This window comes from Camponotus vicinus, unplaced genomic scaffold (genome assembly GCF_025532165.1).
Source record: "Camponotus vicinus isolate PSW18456_S1 unplaced genomic scaffold, iyCamVici1.0 SCAF_14, whole genome shotgun sequence".
Lineage (NCBI taxonomy): Eukaryota > Metazoa > Arthropoda > Insecta > Hymenoptera > Formicidae > Camponotus > Camponotus vicinus.
The window spans coordinates 2,094,511-2,115,521 of record NW_028141950.1 but is presented as its reverse complement, the minus strand read 5'-3'; the positions used below and the strand labels follow the sequence as shown (position 1 = coordinate 2,115,521).

Below are 21,011 nucleotides of genomic sequence, written 5' to 3'. Positions count from 1 at the left end.
AAATATGAACGATTAATTTTTCACGTGACATTCGGCGCGTTACATATGTACGATGGCTCTTTGCGGCAAGGGTCACACCATTCTCACTCCTCTGTCGATTCACTTTGATACCTGCCAAATACAGTTTTGGGAGGAACCTGTCATGGACGACTCTGCTCGAACTCGCGATTCAATCATCAATTTTCCTGTCTCCGGCCGTCATACGAAACCTGTCGGATAATTGGCCAGTATTCTGCCCCGACGATTCAGAGACTCGTTAACGCTTGCGCCAGCATCATATGACAGAAGGATACTTGTTCACATATGCATATCCTTCTCCCTACCTTCGTCGTTCGGACATCATACGCTCGTAATCATTAAATCGAAAGTATGTATATACATATATTCATCGTATGGCGGCAAGAATATCGCGAGAGAAGTCGGTCGGTTCAATTTTAGGCCCTGCAAGAATTCCGTTCCTCTCTGTCTTCGTCTTCTCTCCTCTTTTATCTTTCTGTCTCTCCATCTTTTTCGCTGTCCCCTCTTTCATTCTGTATCACGCTCTCATATAAGTACGCGAGCACGTTCGGTATCGCTTATATCTCGACAAATATTTGTGGACTGAACGAATGTATATCGTCGAACACTAAAGGATGGGAGTGAAATTCGCGTGGGAATGATGTCGTCTGTTAGAGCTCTATTGCGAGTAAATATATTGAAAGATATGATGGTAATAGCGAAGTAATTTGTATGATACGCGTCGAAGATGCGATACGAGAGCGAAAATTCAAAACCCGTTCTCCGTAAAGAACACATGAAGAAACAGATTGCGTCACTTGGGCGAAACCAAATTCAATACGTGAAGCTGCTCATCGGTGAGAGAAACGGACGAATCGCCGAGCGAGCTGATTGGCAGTATTGACCCTTCATTTTTTTAGCAAACCCTCTATGACAATAAAATTGACAAATAATACATAACGATGGCAGATCGAAGAGTTTTAACGATTGGCGTATAAAAATAATTGTTTCTTGTTAAAATAATTTAAACGTGCAAAAATGTAATTCGAGAACAGATGTTTTTCACTCGCAATTATTTTTTTTCCCTTTCACTCGGCAATAATTGTATCGCACATTTCGTTTACTATTTTAGTACATTTATGATGACGTCAATTATAAAACTGTACATATTTTATAATAATTATTATTGATAATGAGAAAGAAAATATATATTTTAACATTGACCAACAAATAAAAATCACACCAATCTTTTTCACTGAACGTGTTAAAGGAATAAAGCTAATGCGGTTTATAGAGGGTTTGCGGGGGTACTTTTCGCGACGTTATCCCATTATCCCATTGCCATCAGGACAATTGTCGGAACAATAAGGACGACGATGTATACTTTTTCGTCGCTCAAACGACCCATTTTGCACGTGAGAGATCGAGACCAATTAGCCTTTCGTCGCTTCGCGTAATCGAGTTGTGCTCCTTCGCACCGAGCAGTCTGTATATCCCAGACACATTAAAAATATCCCGTACGATTCTCCGGGGACGGTAACTATCGTCATTTCCGCGACGATCAACGTAAAAAAAGAAAAGCTACGCCAAATGGCCGGCTAAACGCCAAACGTATTGCCTTTGCACGTAACTCGAGAATTTCGCCCGCGAAAGAGCCCAACGGCTATCTGGAGCAATGGCTTTACCGGAGGCAAGAGCCAATGAAAAATTACGAGTCCCAGCTGTTACGCGCGTAACAGTGTTTATGGTGCAACAGAATCAGGAATTCGTTGTGCGTCTCGCCGTTATATTAGATCTTATGGACGAGGATCGTTGGACGTAAATTCGAGGGCTGCGGTTATACTTCCTTTCTGTCTTTCTTTTTTTTTAAATATAGAAAACACTATATAAAATAATTTTGTGGATGCTTTGCACTTGTTCTTGTATAGCGTAAGACTAAGATATTCATTGTATGTAGATTTTGTATGCCAAAAATTTGTACAAAGCCCGCCCCCCCTCCCCTGATATGTATATCTCACTGTTATCGATATTTATAATTTTACGTCATCATCATTGGATATAAATCTATATTCGATGATGCGAAATATTCGATGAAATAATTCAAAGATTGTTTTTAAAAACCTTCGATAGGAGCTGTAAAGGGTGTACAAATTCTCCACAAATTGCACACATTTTTATTTCGTTCCATGTGTGCTTCGCAATTCGAGTGATTAGTTTTTCGAAAAAGACGTGGGTTCAGATTTCTTCAGAATTCTCGTTTTAGATTTTATTGTCGACTTTTATAAAATTGAACGTCAAAAAATCTTGCCACGCTAGTGGCGATTTATTTCGTGGCGGTCGACATAGAGCTCTGTATAAGCTACGTAGTATACGTCTATTCGATGAAACAACTTGATTTATATTTTGCCTATTTCGACGGCTACGTACAATAGACGAGTACGTGTGTCTATGACGTCATTTTATGCGCACTATTTTTTCATACGAACAAAAGCGATCGCTTTTACCTTGAGAAAAATATAAAAACGCATCTCGTGGTCGCGGTAATATTGTTTTACAGTTCCTAGGATAGCTCGTCGAGTTATACACGAGAAGGATAAGTACCTTGAAGTACAAACCGGCATCTCTCATACGATATTTAACGTATTCCTCTGTGTAGTGATGTATCGGTAGAAGAGAAAACGAAAAAAGCGACGCGTTGTGTGCGAAAACGAACGGAAGGTGGCCGCCGAATCTTCGTTTGGCGGCACGTTTCTCAATTTTTCAGAAACTTACCGCCGATATTAAATACGTGCGAATACGAATGGATACGATCGGCCGCTAGTCGCTGAGAGAAATTAACGACAGAACGAAAGCAGACGTTATTAGACGAATTAATAAGAGAAAAGCGGAGAAGAAACGCGCGCGCGCACATACACACACACATATGTACACGCACGCACGCACACACGAATGTGAAGTCGCTCTTGGAGCGAAACCTAGCACTACGACACACAGAAAAGAGGTGGAACAGAAGGGCCAGCGGAACGGAGCCTAATGTTTTCGCGTTAAAAAACACCGTAGCGAAACTGCACCGCACGAAGGATACAAATTGGCGGTCGGTAGGTCGAGGGAAAACAAAAAGCGAGAAGAAAGGAAATAAAAAGGAAACATATACATATGTGTATATACATATATATGTATATATAGGACGGGGAAGCGCACCCTCCCCCTTTACCCTCTCTGAAATAGGAAACAGGGCACGGGACCTCGTCGCCGGGGGCAGGAATGATCGCAGGCGAGCCGGGGAAACACGAGACACCGTGAGCCAAACTGCATGCCTTCTCTCTTTATCGCTTTAAACAGATTGCGTTGTAGTGCCCGTGACATTTCTGGCGTTTGATCTGATTACGATATCCGGTAGGTCCTCCTCTCGGTGTTCGCTTTTGCATGGCTCTCGTCCACACCTTGTTCCTCCCCTTCCTCTCCCAGGTCCTCCTTCTCCTTCATTTCTTGGCTGCGCGATGTATATTGGAGTATATTTTTAACGACAGACCGGCCGTCCGTTTGACGTTTGACGTTTGCCGTTATGTCGATGCTTGTACGCCCTCGAAATCGCATGATCGCTTCTGGCGGAAAAGCGTCCCCGGATGTAGGTCTCAATAATGCATTAACGAGAGTATTTTCGTTCTCTTCCCGGGACGCTCTTCCCACCTTCTGCCGCGATGATACATTTCTCGACACATGTATGTATTGGTTGATAGATAGTCGTCACGGATCGACATATCGTGTTCGATAAAATGTGATGTTCTCTTATCTACATGTACCGGCTCGATCCGTGACGAGTCAACTTCGATCGCGATGACTCCAAGAGAGATTAATCTCGCAGATGTGAATCGACGAATGTTGCTGATCTCGTTAATCTTTAGTAGATTAAAGATCTTTAGTAAATTAAAATCATGTAGAATATTCTGACATTGAAATAATCATCATTGGAACAATAGTTTACGTTACTTTTTCCATTCTGCTAAAATTGTCAATTACGTGATGAGTACGTATCTCGAGCTAATAATAAGTTGAAAGATGCAAAATTATATTAATTAAAATAGTAGCGGAACATTCTCTCTCTCGATCTAAGAATATCTTTTTACTTTCAATATAATTTATTATCCATATCTGTATCATCATTTTACGGTAAGAATTTGACGATCAATTTTTGTAATAATATTTTACATATATAAGGGTAGAAAGAAATTCTCTTGTTCTCACGAAACGTGCGAATAATTTTTTTTCTTTTAATGCAAAAATATATTTTTATCGAATCTTTAGAAAGAAAAGAATGATTACATATAACAAATAAATTCTCATTTATTCAACTTTATTAAGTCTCCCCATCGCGTCAAAATTACTGTTGAATACACCGGGGAGAATTATTCTAAGAATAATAATTATTAGGTTAAAAATAAAATTGTAATTATCGTGGTCTCTTGGTTAAATGCAAAACCATCATTTGCATAATATCTATTTTCTTCTTTCGTGAATATAGACTGCCATTATAAATGCTATCTGATTCGAGATTCTGGCGATTTAGACTTTTGCCGCTTTTCATTTCTCATCTCGCACGTTGGTTCTTCTTTACTTTACGAAACTTTATAATTGGGAAAACTATCGCTCGCGCGGGTGTCGAAGGAGAAAAGGAAACAACACGCCGCCGTCTCACGCAGGACTCTGTTTAATCGCAATTTTTCTTTCTCTCTAGGAATACTCCGTACAATTAACATTTCGGGAACAATGGTTGGATGAGAGATTACGGTTTAATGACTTTGGAGGTTTGTAAATTTTTATAAAATATTTTATACTTATGCTTAATTTGTATTTTTCTCGCGCGAGATACTTTTAGGATCGATATTTTTTAATGCTAATGAAGATTTCATAATATGAAAAAGTGGAAACAACGAATGTAATATGATATTCCGAGTGTAAGAATAATATATTAGCTGCTACATGAAAATGTATAATAGAGTTTTATACGTTGAATACATACAATGCATTCTATATATAATATTTTCTTTCCAAACGCGCGCGTTTTGCGGTGGAAAATTAAAAGAGCTCGACCGAAATCTCATTCCCCTTTAATTTGGACAAATGTCAAAGTATCTTTAATATCATATACGAGAATCTCTACACGTAAAGAGCATTTTTATATTATATTTTTTTCTCTATATCGCGTAAAGGGCGAGTCATAACATTTTCTTCTCACGCGCAACGATCGTTACGCAAATTTAACAGCGGCCACTTTTATCTCTTCTCTTTCCTAAATTGCGCGTTTTTCTTTATGTGTTTACCACGAATTGTATATTAACGAGCGACGCACACTCAAGGTACACCGATTTTTCATGAACTGAAAATCGACTGTCCGTTGCAGGTCGACTTAAATATTTAACTCTTACGGAGGCGTCGAGGGTTTGGATGCCGGATTTGTTTTTCTCGAACGAGAAGGAAGGTCATTTCCACAACATCATTATGCCCAACGTATATATACGAATTTTTCCGAATGGCTCGGTTCTTTACAGCATACGGTGAGTATCGTAGCGTTCGCCAGAGTCGATTTAATCAACGAGATGACGTAATTTTTATAAGAGATCGATCAAATGCTTTTTTCTTTATAAACATTGAACGCAGAATTTTTTCAACAAGTTTATCAGATTCACATTTAAATCACGTCGCTTCGATATAAAGCAGAATACATTATCCATCACGCGTTTCATTCTCCATATAATTGAATGTTGTGAAATTCGCTTCGCTAATGTACACACACCAGAGAGATCTATCTTGTGTACCGTGTGCAATCAAACACGTTCTCGTTATACTGCGAATTGGATTTTTTTTTAGAGCCGGAGCATTATATGAATCTATTTTTTGTTTTGACGCAGGATATCCTTGACGCTTTCCTGTCCCATGAATCTGAAACTGTATCCCCTGGACCGACAAGTTTGCTCACTTCGCATGGCCAGTTGTAAGTAACTTGCTGTAACAGATGTTACTGACGCGCAATAATTGGTATTATTTCCTCGTTACCGAGAAAATTCGTGGAATAATAATTACTTTCGAGAATTTATACTTGCGGAATAATAATTACTTTCCCCTCCCTCTTCTCCGATAGACGGATGGACGACGGACGACTTGGTCTTTCTCTGGAAGGAAGGCGATCCCGTTCAAGTGGTCAAGAATTTACACCTACCCAGGTTCACCCTGGAGAAGTTTCTCACGGATTACTGCAATAGTAAAACGAACACCGGTAAGTAGAATCGCTGTTGCATTTAGAATACATTAGACGAAAACTCGCTTAATCTGATGAGATTATTGGACGAAAAAAAAAACAGGAGAGTACAGTTGCTTGAAAGTGGACCTGCTATTCAAGAGGGAATTCAGCTACTATCTCATCCAAATCTACATCCCGTGCTGCATGCTCGTTATCGTGTCCTGGGTGTCTTTCTGGCTGGATCAGAGCGCCGTGCCTGCCCGAGTGTCACTAGGTACAAATTATTACAGTTAATCTAAACGCGCGGCGAACATGTCCAGGCATGTTATCGGACAGCCCAGAAACTTTGATTGCATATTTACATATTTATTGGCGGCTCTTTGATAATAACAAAAGTATAGAATTACAAAAGCTGCCGAGTGCAATATTGGTAACAAGAAATAAAATATAATCATTGAGATAGAAATCAAAGTAGATTTTCGAGAATTTAAATTTGCGTAGAAGAATAAAAAAATTTTGAAGAAGGCCTAGAAAAGTCAAATGCGCGCTGGAAAAAATTCGGGGATCAAAATGAATCATTTGTCAAAACACACAAGCAATGAATGTAATGGTTAATGATTCTGAAAAAAAGAAAAAAATTTATAATTGTGTTGTATTATTTTTTTGAATGCTTTTTATTCTTCTCATTCTCTCATCATCGAAGAGATCAGTTGACATGTGTCCGTCTCCAGGCGTTACGACACTACTGACGATGGCCACGCAGACATCAGGGATAAATGCCTCACTGCCACCGGTCTCTTATACCAAGGCCATTGACGTTTGGACGGGGGTGTGCTTGACCTTCGTGTTCGGCGCTCTACTCGAATTTGCGTTGGTCAACTACGCGTCGCGCAGCGATATGCACAGCGACAACATAAAGAAGCAGTTCCCGCCGAGCGAGATGGAGCATTCGTCGTCGATCGACCCATCCTCGGAGCTGCTCGAGCCGGACGGATCCGCCAACTTCGCCATGGTCAGTATGCCAAGAACAGAGATATATATACGATACGTTTCTCGAGATTCCGGGCACGTTCGAGATGCTTTATAGAGATGGTCGTCATGCTTTTACGAGAACTTCTATTTTCGGTCGAACGTTCCTCCGTTGGAATCTTACTCAACTTGCTTCGTTACGAGAAAATGTATAATTGAAAATTCTAAGTCTTTCTAAACGAAATGTTGTCCGCTTTAGAAGATTTGTTATTCGCGACGAAATTTGGAGCAAAATTTTATTTATAATTTTGTATCGCGTAATATTTTATGTATATGTTAAAATTAAATATATTAGAAAAAATGCGGCAATAAAATTATAAATAAATTTCCGTCTCGAATTTTGTCGCTAGTTGGATCGTCTAAAGTGAAACATTTAAAATTTTTAGATAGAAAAAATAAGATGATAGAATTAGTTTTTCTCATTTGGCAAAGAGGAGAGAATCGAAATTGCTCGAATTGAGAACTAGAGGAAAAGGAGTGCGAGTAACTAATGAATCAATGTCGTCCGAATTCTTTCAGAAGCCTCTGGTTCGACACCCGGAGGATTCCATGTCGATGGATAAATTGCGGCAGTGCGAAATACATATGCAACCACGGAAAAAAAACTGCTGCAGGTCGTGGCTGTCCAAGTTCCCGACGAGGTCCAAGCGCATCGACGTTATCTCACGGATCTTCTTCCCAATCGTATTCGCATTCTTCAACCTCGCGTACTGGTCCACGTACCTGTTTCGGGAGGAGGAGGAGGGCGAGTAAATCACGAAGAGGAGGCGCTCGGATCAACAAGGGAAGTGGCTCGCGGCCATCCTCAGCAACAACAGTTCCAACAGACACGACCGCCGCAACAACGTTCGCGTCCTCGTCACCGACAACCGTACAACCACCCTCAAAGTCATCAGCATCATCATCCTCCTCAAAATCATCATCACAATCATCACCATCATCATCACCATCACTATCATCAGCAGCTGCAGCGTCATCAGCGTGCCGGCGTTAGTCAGACGATGTCGCAGCATCATTCGCTGCCGCGTATATATCAACAGGACCACCATCAGCAGCAGCAGCAGCAGCATCACCAGTCGCATCGTCATCAGCGTTATCATCCGGATCGCTCGCCATCGCCGTCTTTCTCGCCGTTGAACGACGAAAATTGCGTCGCCGGCCGGTGCTCTCCGATGCGAGCACCGCGACATCATTCGCGCAGGAGCTCGGCAAGGTCGTCGCCATCGCCATCACGATGGCCTTCCCCGGCCTCCTCGGCATCACCGTTGGGCACGCCGTCACGTACAATGTCGCGCGTTGCGACACCCTCGCCGCCGATCGCTGCGCCGACGTCATCTACAGAGCCACCGTCCGCACCGGCGACGGTATCATCGCAAAATGGCTTCTGGACCATATTGTGCCTACCGCACAAACTGTTCACCTGCCGCACCCGAGGCAGCGCGAGGATCGACATCTTTGCACGCGTTGCCTTTCCTCTCGTATTCATTCTCTTCAACTTCGGGTACTGGTCTGTTTATCTGTTTCCCATCGACGATACCGTGGGCATAAAGGAATGAGGAAGAAGAAACGGAAAGTGTGACGGAATCAGAATTGCATGTACGAAACCAGGTCCTTAAAGAAGTGGCTCGAGGCAACTTTACAAAATTGTCGATCTTTCAAAAAAAATTTTTGACATCAACGAGATCGCAATCAAGTCGCATTTATTCAATAAGGACCGATCGAAGGCACTTCGACGAGAGGAGATTCTTCTACTGCCCGCGCCCGAAATGAAAATATTCCAGGACGAGGATCATCCAAGGTGCAACGAGGTTAGCGATGCTAGATATCTTACGACGGTGGGTAAAAATGATGAGGACGATAAAACGTAACACATTACCCGCGCGCACTTTACACATTTAATACACGTACACACACGTATACACCGTACCTTATGACCCGCTCGGAAGACCGCGTGCCACAGACTGAACTGAAAGCGTAGTGGGCCCTGTATAGCCACGGCCTGTTAACAATTTAAAAAAAAGCGTAAAGTTTATAAGTATAATTATATCTACGTTGCGTAAAATAGCGCGTCGTCCAGCGAGCGAGCTCGTTTGTCGACGCGCGAGCTGCGGATGCGTCCGTCGTTGCGAATTGACGTCGGACGACTCCAAATCCGGTAAATATTACCGTAAAACGGGGTAAAGTAATAACGCGCGACATATCGCGATAACGACGATCACGTTCCGATTTCTTCACAAAACGATAGTTACATCGGTAATGTTTGTACAGATGTTTCGTTGTCGCTTCGCAAAGAATACGGAACGGTCTGTATTACCTCGTTGTGTCACATGTTGCCCCTTCTTAAGACTGCACAGGGGGATTGACCGGAATGTTTGACGCTGCAAAATATTGGGAGATATATCTATAAAAGTGTTGAATATTCCGATAGTTTTCCAAGTGTGCAACGGCCTGCTGGTATGAGCTGGCAGATTTATCAACTCTAGCGGTATCAAGGAGCTTCAAAAATCCACATATTTTTGAGTTATCGTATTTTTTCCTATTTGTCTCGTAAATAATTTATATGAAAGAAAAACATGAAAAACAAAAAACGAAATGTAAAATTAAATCGGGAAGATTCAACCGTTGTAATTGAACGCTTAAGATCGGTGGATGTTTTAGAAAGTACTATCTGCTCCTCTATCACTGATAACAAGACGAGAGACGCCTTGGTATCGCTAATTTTAATCCTTATCCGGGCGATTCTTTTCTCGTTTGTAAGAAGAAAAGCTAATACGCTTTCGCCGAAGCGATCATTTGGCGTAAATTATCGACGAATTGAGAATTCGTAATATTTTGGGCGAATTACAGAGGAAATACAGTAAAGGAGATGTTATTTTTTTAATCCAAAGCCCGGATAAAGATTAACGCGCAGACGCGAATACGAGCCGAAGGCGACCACGGACTCGCGATACAAAATATCGGCGAGGCAATCGCGTCGCGCGCAATTCGCGGATAACGTATTTCCTTTTTCCGCTGCCCCGGGTCGGTCGCCCAGGGAAGAAGGGGAGATCCCCGGTTCGGGGCTCTCACACGTATTTTGCTCAGAAGAGATCGGCGATGCCGCGCGTGAAAATCTACCCTCATCGACTTATTATTCTACTTGTCGCGAGGAACTGGCGGTGTCGTCGACCTCGCGGACGGAATGAGGAGACGACGAAGACACGCAGAACGTGCTCATAAAGAAAAAAAACGTAAGAAAGAAAGAAAATGCGGTGCGGACGATAGTTGTATTTTTTGAAACTCGACGGGAGACGCTATCCTCAAGCGAGAGACGACACGGCGACCCCGGCAAGCCTCGACGAGAGCACACCCCGTTACGTACTCGGTGGTTAACAAGGAAACGGAGAAGGTGCGCGATTGGGCATGCCGTTTCTTGCGTATATTATTATTTTTCTGAAGATTAATACCCGTCTCCAAATCTTGAATTTAGAAGATTGTCGGAGGATAACTCCTCCCCACTGATAATTTGCAATGAACGGAGATTCACGCGTGTCCGATCAGCATCCCTCCGTTTCTCCTCATTCGTGTATCTTCCTTTTACTTCGTGCAATCGATGAAACCATGCGCGTGCGTAAGAAGAAGTAACTATCTCGCGGATTTGATAGTCCGCTTGCGACGTCAGCTAGTACACCTCACGCCTTTATAAGACCGTGTGTTGTATTCGGAGACAGGCATATATAAATTCATCTTCTTTCTACAATTACAATTATTCGTGTGATAAACGCGATTTAATGGTCTGGTTTTACACCGACCGTTTGATACGCGTATCAAATGTTATGTTCGTACTAAATGTATGGTGTAAACAATGCCGTTTGAGTTGGTACGATACGCATCGAGAAGGCGTATCGTATCAAAATAATACACGTATCAAGCATATGTGTGGCGCTGTAAACACTTGTGCATCAAAGAACGAAGGATTATTTCTGACTGGTCGGCCATTTTTCGTTCCTGCGTGTCACTTGTCGATCACTTGTCGACTCTTCGTACTTTAGTTGGATTCCTTAAAGCGCGCGCATGTATTTATACATTTGATGTAAACGCAGTCGAATTAAACGTTTGGTGCGCATTACTTTTGATTCGCGTATCAAAAGACGTGTAAACCAGGCCATTATCGATGTCATTATTTCAAGATTCGATTGTCTATAAAACGAAAAATGTATCTGTCTCTGGGTATAACAAACCTCCGAGATCACGCGTATGGAACGAAAAGTATCCTCAAGAAAACGGGAAAGTCGTCGTCAATGCAGATACAAATGTCATTAACGATGACTGTGTTTTTTTATAACGAAAATCACCGCACTTTTCGAAAATATTATCATAAAGGTATAAGGGATATTAAGCTGCGAGAGTTTATATTTACGTCACACGATTCAACTAAAAATTATACTCTTAAGTATTATTTAGGCAGATCTCTCAAAGTTCTGAAGGAATAAAATCGAATAATCACAAACGAGAATTATTTCCGGTAGCCGAGAAATAATTATATGCGCAAAGCTACGAAAAAATCTTGCGTTTAATTTTTTCAGGAAGGAAGCCAGCTTCCTGTCATTATAACAGTACCCCTCGTCGCATGCTGATCAGTTTTCTGGAATTCAACAATTGATAAAATCGAACAGAATCAATCTTTGACGGATAAATACTGTAATCTCTCGATCTGTAATTTGTTGTCTAGCGCAATTCAGACTAATAGTACACTTGCAAATCCGGATGTAGATTAAAATTGGAATCGATTGCACGTTTGTGCGTGAAATATTTGAAGCGTCACTTCATACAAGTAATTTAAGTAGACGAATAATAATGATCAATGTATTACAACGTGCACACAACGTTAGCAATAATTACAAGGGACACTTGATTTTTATTGTTTTGCTCGTATTTTTCGAATATTCTTATGTAGAATAATTAGATCGTAGACGTGGTATAGATGAGATCATCATATTTGTTTATCCGGTTTATTTCGAATTTTGCTTTGCGTCCATCTATACCATGACTACGATGAATATGATAGACTGTCGTTGTTTGCGCGTAAACACCCGGTATATTACTGGCTTTCGCGTGAGCCGGGAGTAAGCGACACCATGTATACTTAAGAAGTCTCTCTGTAAACGTCTCTGTACGTTAGAGATTTGAAGGGACACAAAGCCAGTATTTACGAAACGAGATTACATGTAGAGATCTATGTATATATATAATGCATCGATTATCGAATCTCTCAATAGCGTATAGATTCACGCGCACATCTGTATTAGCGAATCTTGTGGATACCCGATGCATCGAGCGATTCAACAGACTTAAATTATCGCAAGATCTCTTGCAAAGAACTACAGGCTGTTAGTAGAAACCGCCTGAAACTTTTCGCATCTTTTTAATCAACGCAACGCAATGAATATTCGATTTTGCGTCGTGCTCTGAAATACTTTGCTTCCTTTTTTTGCATCCGAAGCAAGTCATGAGAAAATATGATCGAGAGATTATATGTATTATCTCGGATATAAAAAGTGTTACAAGTCATTTCAAAAAATTACTCTTGTGCTTTCTAATTTCTCCTGGCAACACAAAAGGGCAATCCTAGAACGATAGTTACACGATAGTTTGAAATAATCGCATAACGAGCAGCGAGATAAATTGTCTTTCTTCGAGAAATCTTTTTTCCTGCTTCATGTTTGCATATCACGAAAACGAGGGGTACAAAAAATCGATGACATTCTTAGCAAACGCCTTTAATTTGAGCGACCGAGCAACGATTGCTTCCAACGTTTTATCTCTCATCATCGATTCGCTTCCTTTTTGGAAGCCGCTGGCTCTTCGAGATGAGGTTTCCGGCTATTTTAGCGGTTGCAGACAATTGACTGACGTTTAATTATAGATATCATCGAATCTACTGCACGCACGCGCCGGCACGCGTCACCGGATTGCGTATCTTCCTCAATTCTAAATCATAAGAGTAACGTTAAGGAACAAAGATTCTGGGATAGAAAGGCCAGAGCAGATCTGTATCGCGTGGATTGAGGAAGTTACTTCCGGTGACCGGAAGTTAGGGACAACCGTGTAAAACTTCACTCTCACACTTGTCACTCGCTTGCTTGGAGTCACTCGAGTCCAGGTGAGATCGATTCGCACACCGAAAAAAAAAAACATAGCGTCTCACACACATAAGTACACACATGAATATATGACCCTTGCACGACACACGAAGATCCCGTTGTATCGCAAATATAATTATAAGCGCGCCACACACATAGCTCTCTCCCACGTCCGAAGACACACCTAAAGGGTTTAATGTTATTGTTATATGCGTACGTTGTAATATATGTGAACGAAGCATGCTGAGCCCTCTGTAAAAACAAAATAAATCCCTCCTTTACCCCAAAAAATTGATGCGAGGAGCTTTAACACACTGTTTAACACACACGTAACACACATACACACAGGTCGCACGCACGCACACTGCGTGCTCAGAAGAGATTCTCGCGTTATCCCACGCACGTTCACATTGCGAAGAAACCAAAAATCGCACTTTAACGTTAACATTACGATTAATGGGACATCGGTATTGGTTTTTCTTACAATCACAGATAAATGACGAGCGAGTCTTGCGCTATCTTAACCGAAAATACGATGCATCTCTGATTTAAGGCTCTTGAATTAAAAAAATGAGAGGCGCGGTAAATTATCTTTTTTTTTATTATTATATATAGATCAAATTATAATATTCTCTGGAATATATATAAAATTGTGTTATAATAAAGTAAATTCTTGCACCCCTCTTTCAATCGACTCAAAGATGCCTTGAACTTTCGGTTGAAGCTGCCAAAGATTTTTTCGTCGTAATCGTGATCAATCTCGATTAATCTCTTATAAAATCGCGCTCGCGTCCTGGATGAATATCAACGAGCAGATATTACGTTGTCCATAATAATCGTAACGATTGTGTCGTCCCTTGGCGAAAGGGAGAAACGGCACGATCGATTCTCGAGCGAGCACATGTCGAGAACGTAAATAAAGAAGATATTGCATGTTTGTGATTCATGAGTGCAAAAGCACGATATTCCAAGATGTGTAATATAATAAAAATTTGTATCGTGGCGCATAGTCCGATAAAAAAAGAAGGGATCTTTTCCAGCGTGAAACTCATTAGATCGTCAATTACACCGGTGTACATCTTATATTGGTTGAATAATAATTATTCGTATCGACGAATGTCATGTGGCCGGAATCGGCCACCAGACAAAGTGAAACGAATCGAACCGAAAATCGATGCACATTAGGTTGAGAAAACAACAAACGGAATCGGATTCTAAAATTACCGTAAGATCTTTAAGCATTATCATTGTAATTAAGATATAAATTAAATTAAACAGAAGAACGGGGGCGAAAAATCGATCCTACGCACGAGTCATTCTTTTGTTGTTTTACTCTTCCCTACGCGATTGACGAAATAATTCCCACGATCACTACAATTAGGATTCACTTCTTTTTTATGACGAGTGATTTTTGTTATATTTTGTTAAATTAATAGCACTTAATCTATAGATACATTCTCGCCGAGAACATTACAGGTAAGTAATTCACTGCTAATAAAGTAACATAATCATTGGAAGATAGTCTAGTAATCTTAGTAATAAAAGCATGCATCAATATTACAATACAAAGTAATTTACAGTAATTTAGACGTATTTATGAATTTATTTGTGTCACGAGGTGAAATACTGTACATCAAGTGTTATTATTATTTCTTATTTATCGCAATTGTCTAGATATAGACGAATAAATTACAAATAAGCGCGCTAGACATTTATAATTATGGTTTCTATATATATATATATAAAATTATATATATATAATAGTATAATATTATATATACATATGTATTATACCATTATACATATAATATACTAAATTAAATACATCGCTACATTCTGGAAGTTTAGTTTGCATAATGATTACATTTACATCCTAGCTTTTCTTAGAATGTGAAAAGTAGAGTGTTATAAAAACATATAAACGAGATAGTTTGCATTGTGATGCATTCATATTATATCTAATCTAAATCTGGTGTATATAGATAATACTTGAGAGGGAAAAAATTAGATGCGGCAGAGAAGATGCAAAAAGAAATAAAAAATGATAGCACATTCTATCATTGTATTACAATGTGAGTAGCTATTAAAAATATCTCTCCACTTGTTCAAGTACTTTAAATATTCTTACAAATACACATGAATTGCGTAAAAGCTTATCTTATGACGATCAATATATCGAAGTTGACATAAGAGATTCGTGTAAATGTGGTCGGAAAACTATCAAATATGTTTCACGGCAAAAGCTGGGACGTTAGATTATTCGTAATTCGCGAAAGATTTGTCATTCGCCTGTATGGAAAACTTACGATTCGTCATTCGCGATTCGTGATTAATCATACTCTTTATCTAAAAATCATTCTTGGAGTGATTAATAATCTTTAACAATATTTTCTACTAATCATCTATTCACAAATCACGAACACCCGTATAATCTGGCGCCAGCTTAGTGGTGATTCGAATGGGATACGAATTGGTGCGCAGACTATACGTTGCTATACGCAAAATTACAATAGTGTCCCATTGAATTCAGCATAAATAACTTATCGCGAACAATGTATGTTTCATTTGAAATCAGCGATTTCAACAATCATTATCCTACAAATACATTGCTTCTATTGGACGTAAAAAAAATTTACCTGTAAATCTCGTAAAATACAAACATGGTTTTTAGCCGCCGCTGGAAGATCATCTCTCGCTACTCCAGTAACTCTTGCCGATAACCTCTGAGGAGAAATAATTTCTCGTTAGTACGTTGATCGTTCCACTGGATTTTAATATCTTTTAGCTTGCAATTTATAGCAATTTACCATTACGATTGCTAATAGGGCTACGACTTCGCGAATAGCTGCGACTGTAGCTTCGTCGACTGCTACGACCGTTGCGTTCTCTGCTGTGACTTCGACTTCTGCTTCGTGAATAGCTGCGTTCCTTCCCGTTACGACCACCGCCCCCGCCGCCTCGAGATCGCCATCGATTTCTTGCACCTGTCGGTGTTAATTCGATTGTCTTTACACGAGCTTCAGCTTTATGAAATGTAATGTCTAGATACTCGAAATACCTCTATTTCTGCCATATCCGCCGGCTTTGCCATCAGCGAGCTCCAACAGTTTCGGATTTATCACCTGATTTGCTTCTTTCAGTACTTGTATCAGGTCATTAGCCTTGTTGGCGTTATTGGGGGTGAAGAAAGTATATGCCGTGCCGGTTTTCTGTCGACGGCCGGTACGACCGATACGATGGACATAATCCTCGGAACAGGAGGGGTAGTCAAAATTGATGACAAACTTGACGTCTTCAACGTCTGAAATTAAGATTTGGCATTAGATCAGCCCGACTCTTTGTGGAATTCCAGTGTTGAGGACAGATATGGGTTAAGATAGTAGTAGTGTCGCAAGGATTGTGAAACACCACGAGTCGAATAGATCTTGAATGTTACCGAGCAGCATATTCCGGTAAATCGTATAACGATTCGATACACTTTCGAAGAAGCTAGGTAATAATCTGGATATTATTGCGCTGCTTCTTAGATTCAAAAATTTACAAAAAAAAATGAATATAAAGAATTCTGTTAAAACTAGTGAGACACGACTTGTTATAATTTTTATAAATAAGGTTTTCTATAAAGAGAGAAAATCTAAAATAAAAACAAACTGTAGAATCGCGAGCACGATTCTTTTCTTCCTTTCCTATATATCTCTTTCACGATGGTGAATTTAACTTTATTATAATTCCAAAAAAAGATTACAAAAATATGTTTAAAGTCTTTTTCCAACAAATACAAATAACTGATATCTAGAAAAGAGACTAGAATCGTGGCCTGAGAAATTGACATGGTATGATAGTTGTGATAAGAAATGCGACTGTATGGTGTTGATCATCATAGGAATTAAAAGGACAAGTGATCAGAGAATGCGTACAATTTAAAGAGACGTAAAAGTGATAGGAAGATTTGTGAGCGTTACGCGTTTATATCCGTATATATATATACATATATATATATATAGATAAATGAGCAATTTAATGAACATTATTCGTAATAAGCTAACAATTACACAGTCAATACAAACGCATGTATACATACATGTATTTATATATACGCGTATACGTGTATTATGTGTGTGTATGTGTGTGTGTGTGTGTACGAGTATATGTGTAAATGTCAATTAATTTAAAAAAAATTTAAACTATATTTTACTAAAATATATTAGGCAGTGGGCGAGTGTTTCGCTAGCAACGTACGGGCAGGGCCTGGCTATTTGCGCTCGCTCCAGCTACTGCCTCCGCCACTCTGTCGCTACAGGCGCAGGGCGCGCTAAGAGAGGCTCTGGCATATCTGCTATCACATGCCACCGCCTCAACGGACCAACGTTGTTGGTTGTCTGATTAGCTTGAGCGTGCCAGCGCAGGGGACTCTATTCTGGCAACAATGACCTGGCCAGTCAGCCCGGATGGCGTACAGCGCAGCGCAGTAGGACTGATATCCAGTATGTAGGTAGGTAGGTAAAGTAGTAGTAGTAGAGTAGTAGTAGTAGTAGATCCCGATTTGGCCCGGACTTGGCCGGACTTCACACGCGATTGACGGACGGACGGATAGAGGCACGGCGTCGCGGCCAGCGCAGACAATGCAAACCAGTGCACCACCGAACAAAGAGCGGCGGCGGGCACCCCCGACATGCTTTGCATTACCCGGCGTGGGCCTGCGCGCAATGTGCCTCTGCAATACAAACAAAGATCCAACCGCGTTAGCTGTATGGTTACCTCCAACCATCCTCCTGCTTCAATATGCTCATATCTCTTTTTGCTTTTCTTTTTGCCCTATTCCTTCTCTGATTTCCTTCTTTTTGATTTCAAGTTTACAACGCGTTAAAAGCTGTAATGTCCCGTTTGCAAAAACAATCCGAATTTAAATGTAATGCGCGTAATTGCAATTGACATTTGCATGTATAATATGCCGTATGAATTAGTTTAAGTCAAAGTCAGTTCTTATGCAACACACTTGTTTTCTGTTACTTCTTCGGTATTATCAATATATATGTATAATTTGACTTACTTAATTCATTACACAAGATTAACTCGCACTCTGCTCCAACTTTGTACAGCGTAAGATTCTCAAATATTTAATACATAATTTAAATATTTCAATCTAAATTGCTTTCAATTTATGCTTTTAACGGAACATTACATAACAAATAAGAATTTTTGATCAGAATAGAGCATTGTATATAAAAAAGAAAAAAAATTTATAATCTTGGGGATTTGAAATTAATACCGTGAATATTAATCAGTTTGTTTTCCATGTTATAGGAAAATAACTGACAATATATTGTTGCGTCATAACATAATAGAAAACATTGAATTACTCACCAAGACCGCGTGCGGCAACGTCAGTAGCAACAAGAATTGGTGCTTTGCCCGATCTGAAATCTACATAAAATACATATAAATATTTATACACTTTACACACATATTTTATATATATATATATATATATATATATATATATATATATATGTGTGTGTGTGTGTGTTCATCTATACCTTGTAAAACCCAATCTCGTTCCTGCTGTGTCTTGTCACCATGAATGCAAACTGCTGGCCAACCATCGCGCTTCATTTTCCTTGTTATCTCATCTACTCTGCGCTTTGTTTCAATAAATACTATGGTTTTATTTTCGCTTTCCGCCATTATTTCTTTCAACAGAGTACTTAATCTATAAAAATTTGATAAGACAGATTTTTTTGGAAATATAATTGTTAGTAATTCTTAATAATTGTTAACAATTGCTATCCTAAAAATTGAACAAAAAGCCACGAGTATACAAAACTTTTATACTCACTTATTCTCTTTTTCATAATCCTGACATACATCTATTATTTGTAATATATTATGATTCGCTGAAAGTTGTAAAGAACCAACATTGATTTGAGCATAATCTTTAAGAAAATCTTCAGCTAAATTCTTTACTTCTTTAGGCCACGTGGCTGACCACATCAATGTCTGCCTGTCTGGTCTAATTTGTTCTATAATCTTTCTAATTTGTGGCTCAAATCCCATGTCCAACATTCTATCAGCTTCATCTAATACTAAATATGTACATCTTTTCAGATTTGTCTTCCCAGATTCGAGAAAATCAAGTAGTCTACCAGGTGTAGCAATAACTATCTCTACCCCGCCGTCCAGATCTCTGGCTTGGCCACCTTTCGGCGCTCCACCATACAGACAGGTGTTTCTAATGCCTGAAGAGTGTCCAAAATCATCGGCAACCTGCTGAATCTGTTGAGCCAACTCTCGTGTAGGTGCCAACACTAATGCTACAGGCCCATCTTTACGACTTAATTTTGGCTGGCTATTAATGTGAACTATCGCAGGCAATATATAAGATAATGTCTTCCCAGATCCTGTGGATGCAATGCCTACCATATCTCTGCCGCTTAATGCAATAGGCCATCCTTGAGCTTGGATCGATGTGGGTTCGCTAAAACCTTGTCTCCTATGATATAAAATGAAGGTAATTAAACTGATTGCAATTATAAATACAAAATGTTAATACATCCAATCTTTGTAATCCACTGCTTACTTGATCTCTTTCAAGACATAATCCGGGAAACCTGCCTCCTCGAAATTAAAAACAGGATTAGGTATACTTTTGCCTCTCAACGTGATTTCCTTCTCAGCCCTGTATTGCTCCACGATACGCAGGTCTCGATTTTGAACTGCTTCGTGAGGAATATAAAAGTCCTTTTTGAAGGGTTCCAATCGGCTGAGATCCCATCGTGGTTTCCTTAAATTCGCACCAGGCTGACCACGACTATTGCGACTATTGGAAGGTCTATCGCGTCCTCCACTGCCACCCCAGCTCCTCCTGTCACGCGGTGATCTACTTCGCGAACGAGTACGCGATCTGCGCCGCCTGTCTCTATCGCGACTACGGCTGGATCAACATATATATGTATGATTAAATAAAATTCTAATTTTTACAGAATTTAAATTAAAACATACGTCCATAAGAAGCGTTGTGCACGACGAAGATAAGGGCTGTGCTAGTAAGTGCTAGTAAGTATCATATTTGAAGAAACATAATATATAGAACATAGGTTATGAAAATATTTTGTTGAGGAAAGAAAGACTACCAGTAAATCCGATTTTTAAGAGAAAAAGGTAAGCTTGCCGCAAATGGTTTCTCATCGCGAATCTTAGAATAGGGTAGCGTTCTCGACGAGATATATTTTGCGTATCTCTCGTCGCAACATTCTCGTTGACGTACCTTCTATAGCGGCCCATATTCCTTGTCAAATGAGTTTTTCGATTTTGTTATTAAACAATACTATTCGATGGTCCTCGCAAATAAACAACTCGCGACAGCTCGCATACGGTACAAATCAGAACGTGAACTTGAGCGAATCTGAGCGAATCCAAAGTGACGCAAAGAAAAAAAAGTGACACCATTAACGTGGTAATTATGTAGACGCGTCCCTTCGTCTAGATCGTCTGGGATTCTATAGAACTGATTGGTCGTTGCGTTACAGTGTGCGCCAATCAGATCGCGATTCGTTTTTCTTCAATATATTCATTCATATTCATCCTTGTTATGATATTTCTGATTGGCTACCGCTGAAAACTCTCTC

General features: G+C 39.9%; 2 protein-coding genes and 1 long non-coding RNA gene across 14 annotated transcripts in view; 2 read left to right on the top strand and 1 right to left on the bottom strand.

Moving 5' to 3' along the window:
- Positions 1-14,702, top strand: part of Gluclalpha (glycine receptor alpha 1) — a 91,282-nt gene extending 76,580 nt beyond the window's left edge. For 9 of the 12 annotated variants that reach the window (XM_083087867.1, XM_083087868.1, XM_083087864.1 and 6 more), the window contains 7 exons: positions 4,733-4,802; positions 5,399-5,552; positions 5,907-5,989; positions 6,137-6,271; positions 6,357-6,509; positions 6,967-7,247; positions 7,784-8,158. In XM_083087867.1, coding sequence (XP_082943993.1) covers positions 4,733-4,802; positions 5,399-5,552; positions 5,907-5,989; positions 6,137-6,271; positions 6,357-6,509; positions 6,967-7,247; positions 7,784-8,017 — 1,110 coding nt within the window. In that variant the 3' untranslated portion in view covers positions 8,018-8,158. Of the gene's footprint in view, positions 1-4,732; positions 4,803-5,398; positions 5,553-5,906; positions 5,990-6,136; positions 6,272-6,356; positions 6,510-6,966; positions 7,248-7,783; positions 8,159-8,235 lie in introns of those variants that run through there. The other 3 variants (XM_083087869.1, XM_083087871.1, XM_083087876.1) reach the window with 2 other exon arrangements.
- On the bottom strand, positions 13,417-21,011 carry LOC145964772 (putative ATP-dependent RNA helicase DDX5). The gene is made up of 8 exons (XM_083087859.1): positions 20,651-21,011; positions 19,964-20,317; positions 19,223-19,876; positions 18,924-19,096; positions 18,751-18,810; positions 16,445-16,687; positions 16,194-16,370; positions 13,417-16,109 (listed from the first exon to the last, which is right to left on the bottom strand). The coding sequence occupies exons 1-8, from the start codon at positions 20,665-20,667 to the stop codon at positions 16,072-16,074; spliced, it is 1,716 nt and encodes a 571-aa protein (XP_082943985.1). The 5' UTR covers positions 20,668-21,011; the 3' UTR covers positions 13,417-16,071.
- Positions 17,604-20,340, top strand: LOC145964785 (uncharacterized). The gene is made up of 4 exons (XR_014436554.1): positions 17,604-17,878; positions 19,492-19,678; positions 19,782-19,894; positions 19,979-20,340. It is a non-coding gene; the product is annotated as an uncharacterized LOC145964785 (long non-coding RNA).

Bases quoted from the DNA above. Each gene is read 5' to 3' on its own strand.
- LOC145964772 (XM_083087859.1), bottom strand. The intron at 18,811-18,923 runs GTATAGATGAAC...TATTTTATGTAG, and splicing joins ACGAGATTGGGTTTTACAAG to ATTTCAGATCGGGCAAAGCA. The intron at 16,110-16,193 runs GTAAATTGCTAT...ATTTCTCCTCAG, and splicing joins CCCTATTAGCAATCGTAATG to AGGTTATCGGCAAGAGTTAC.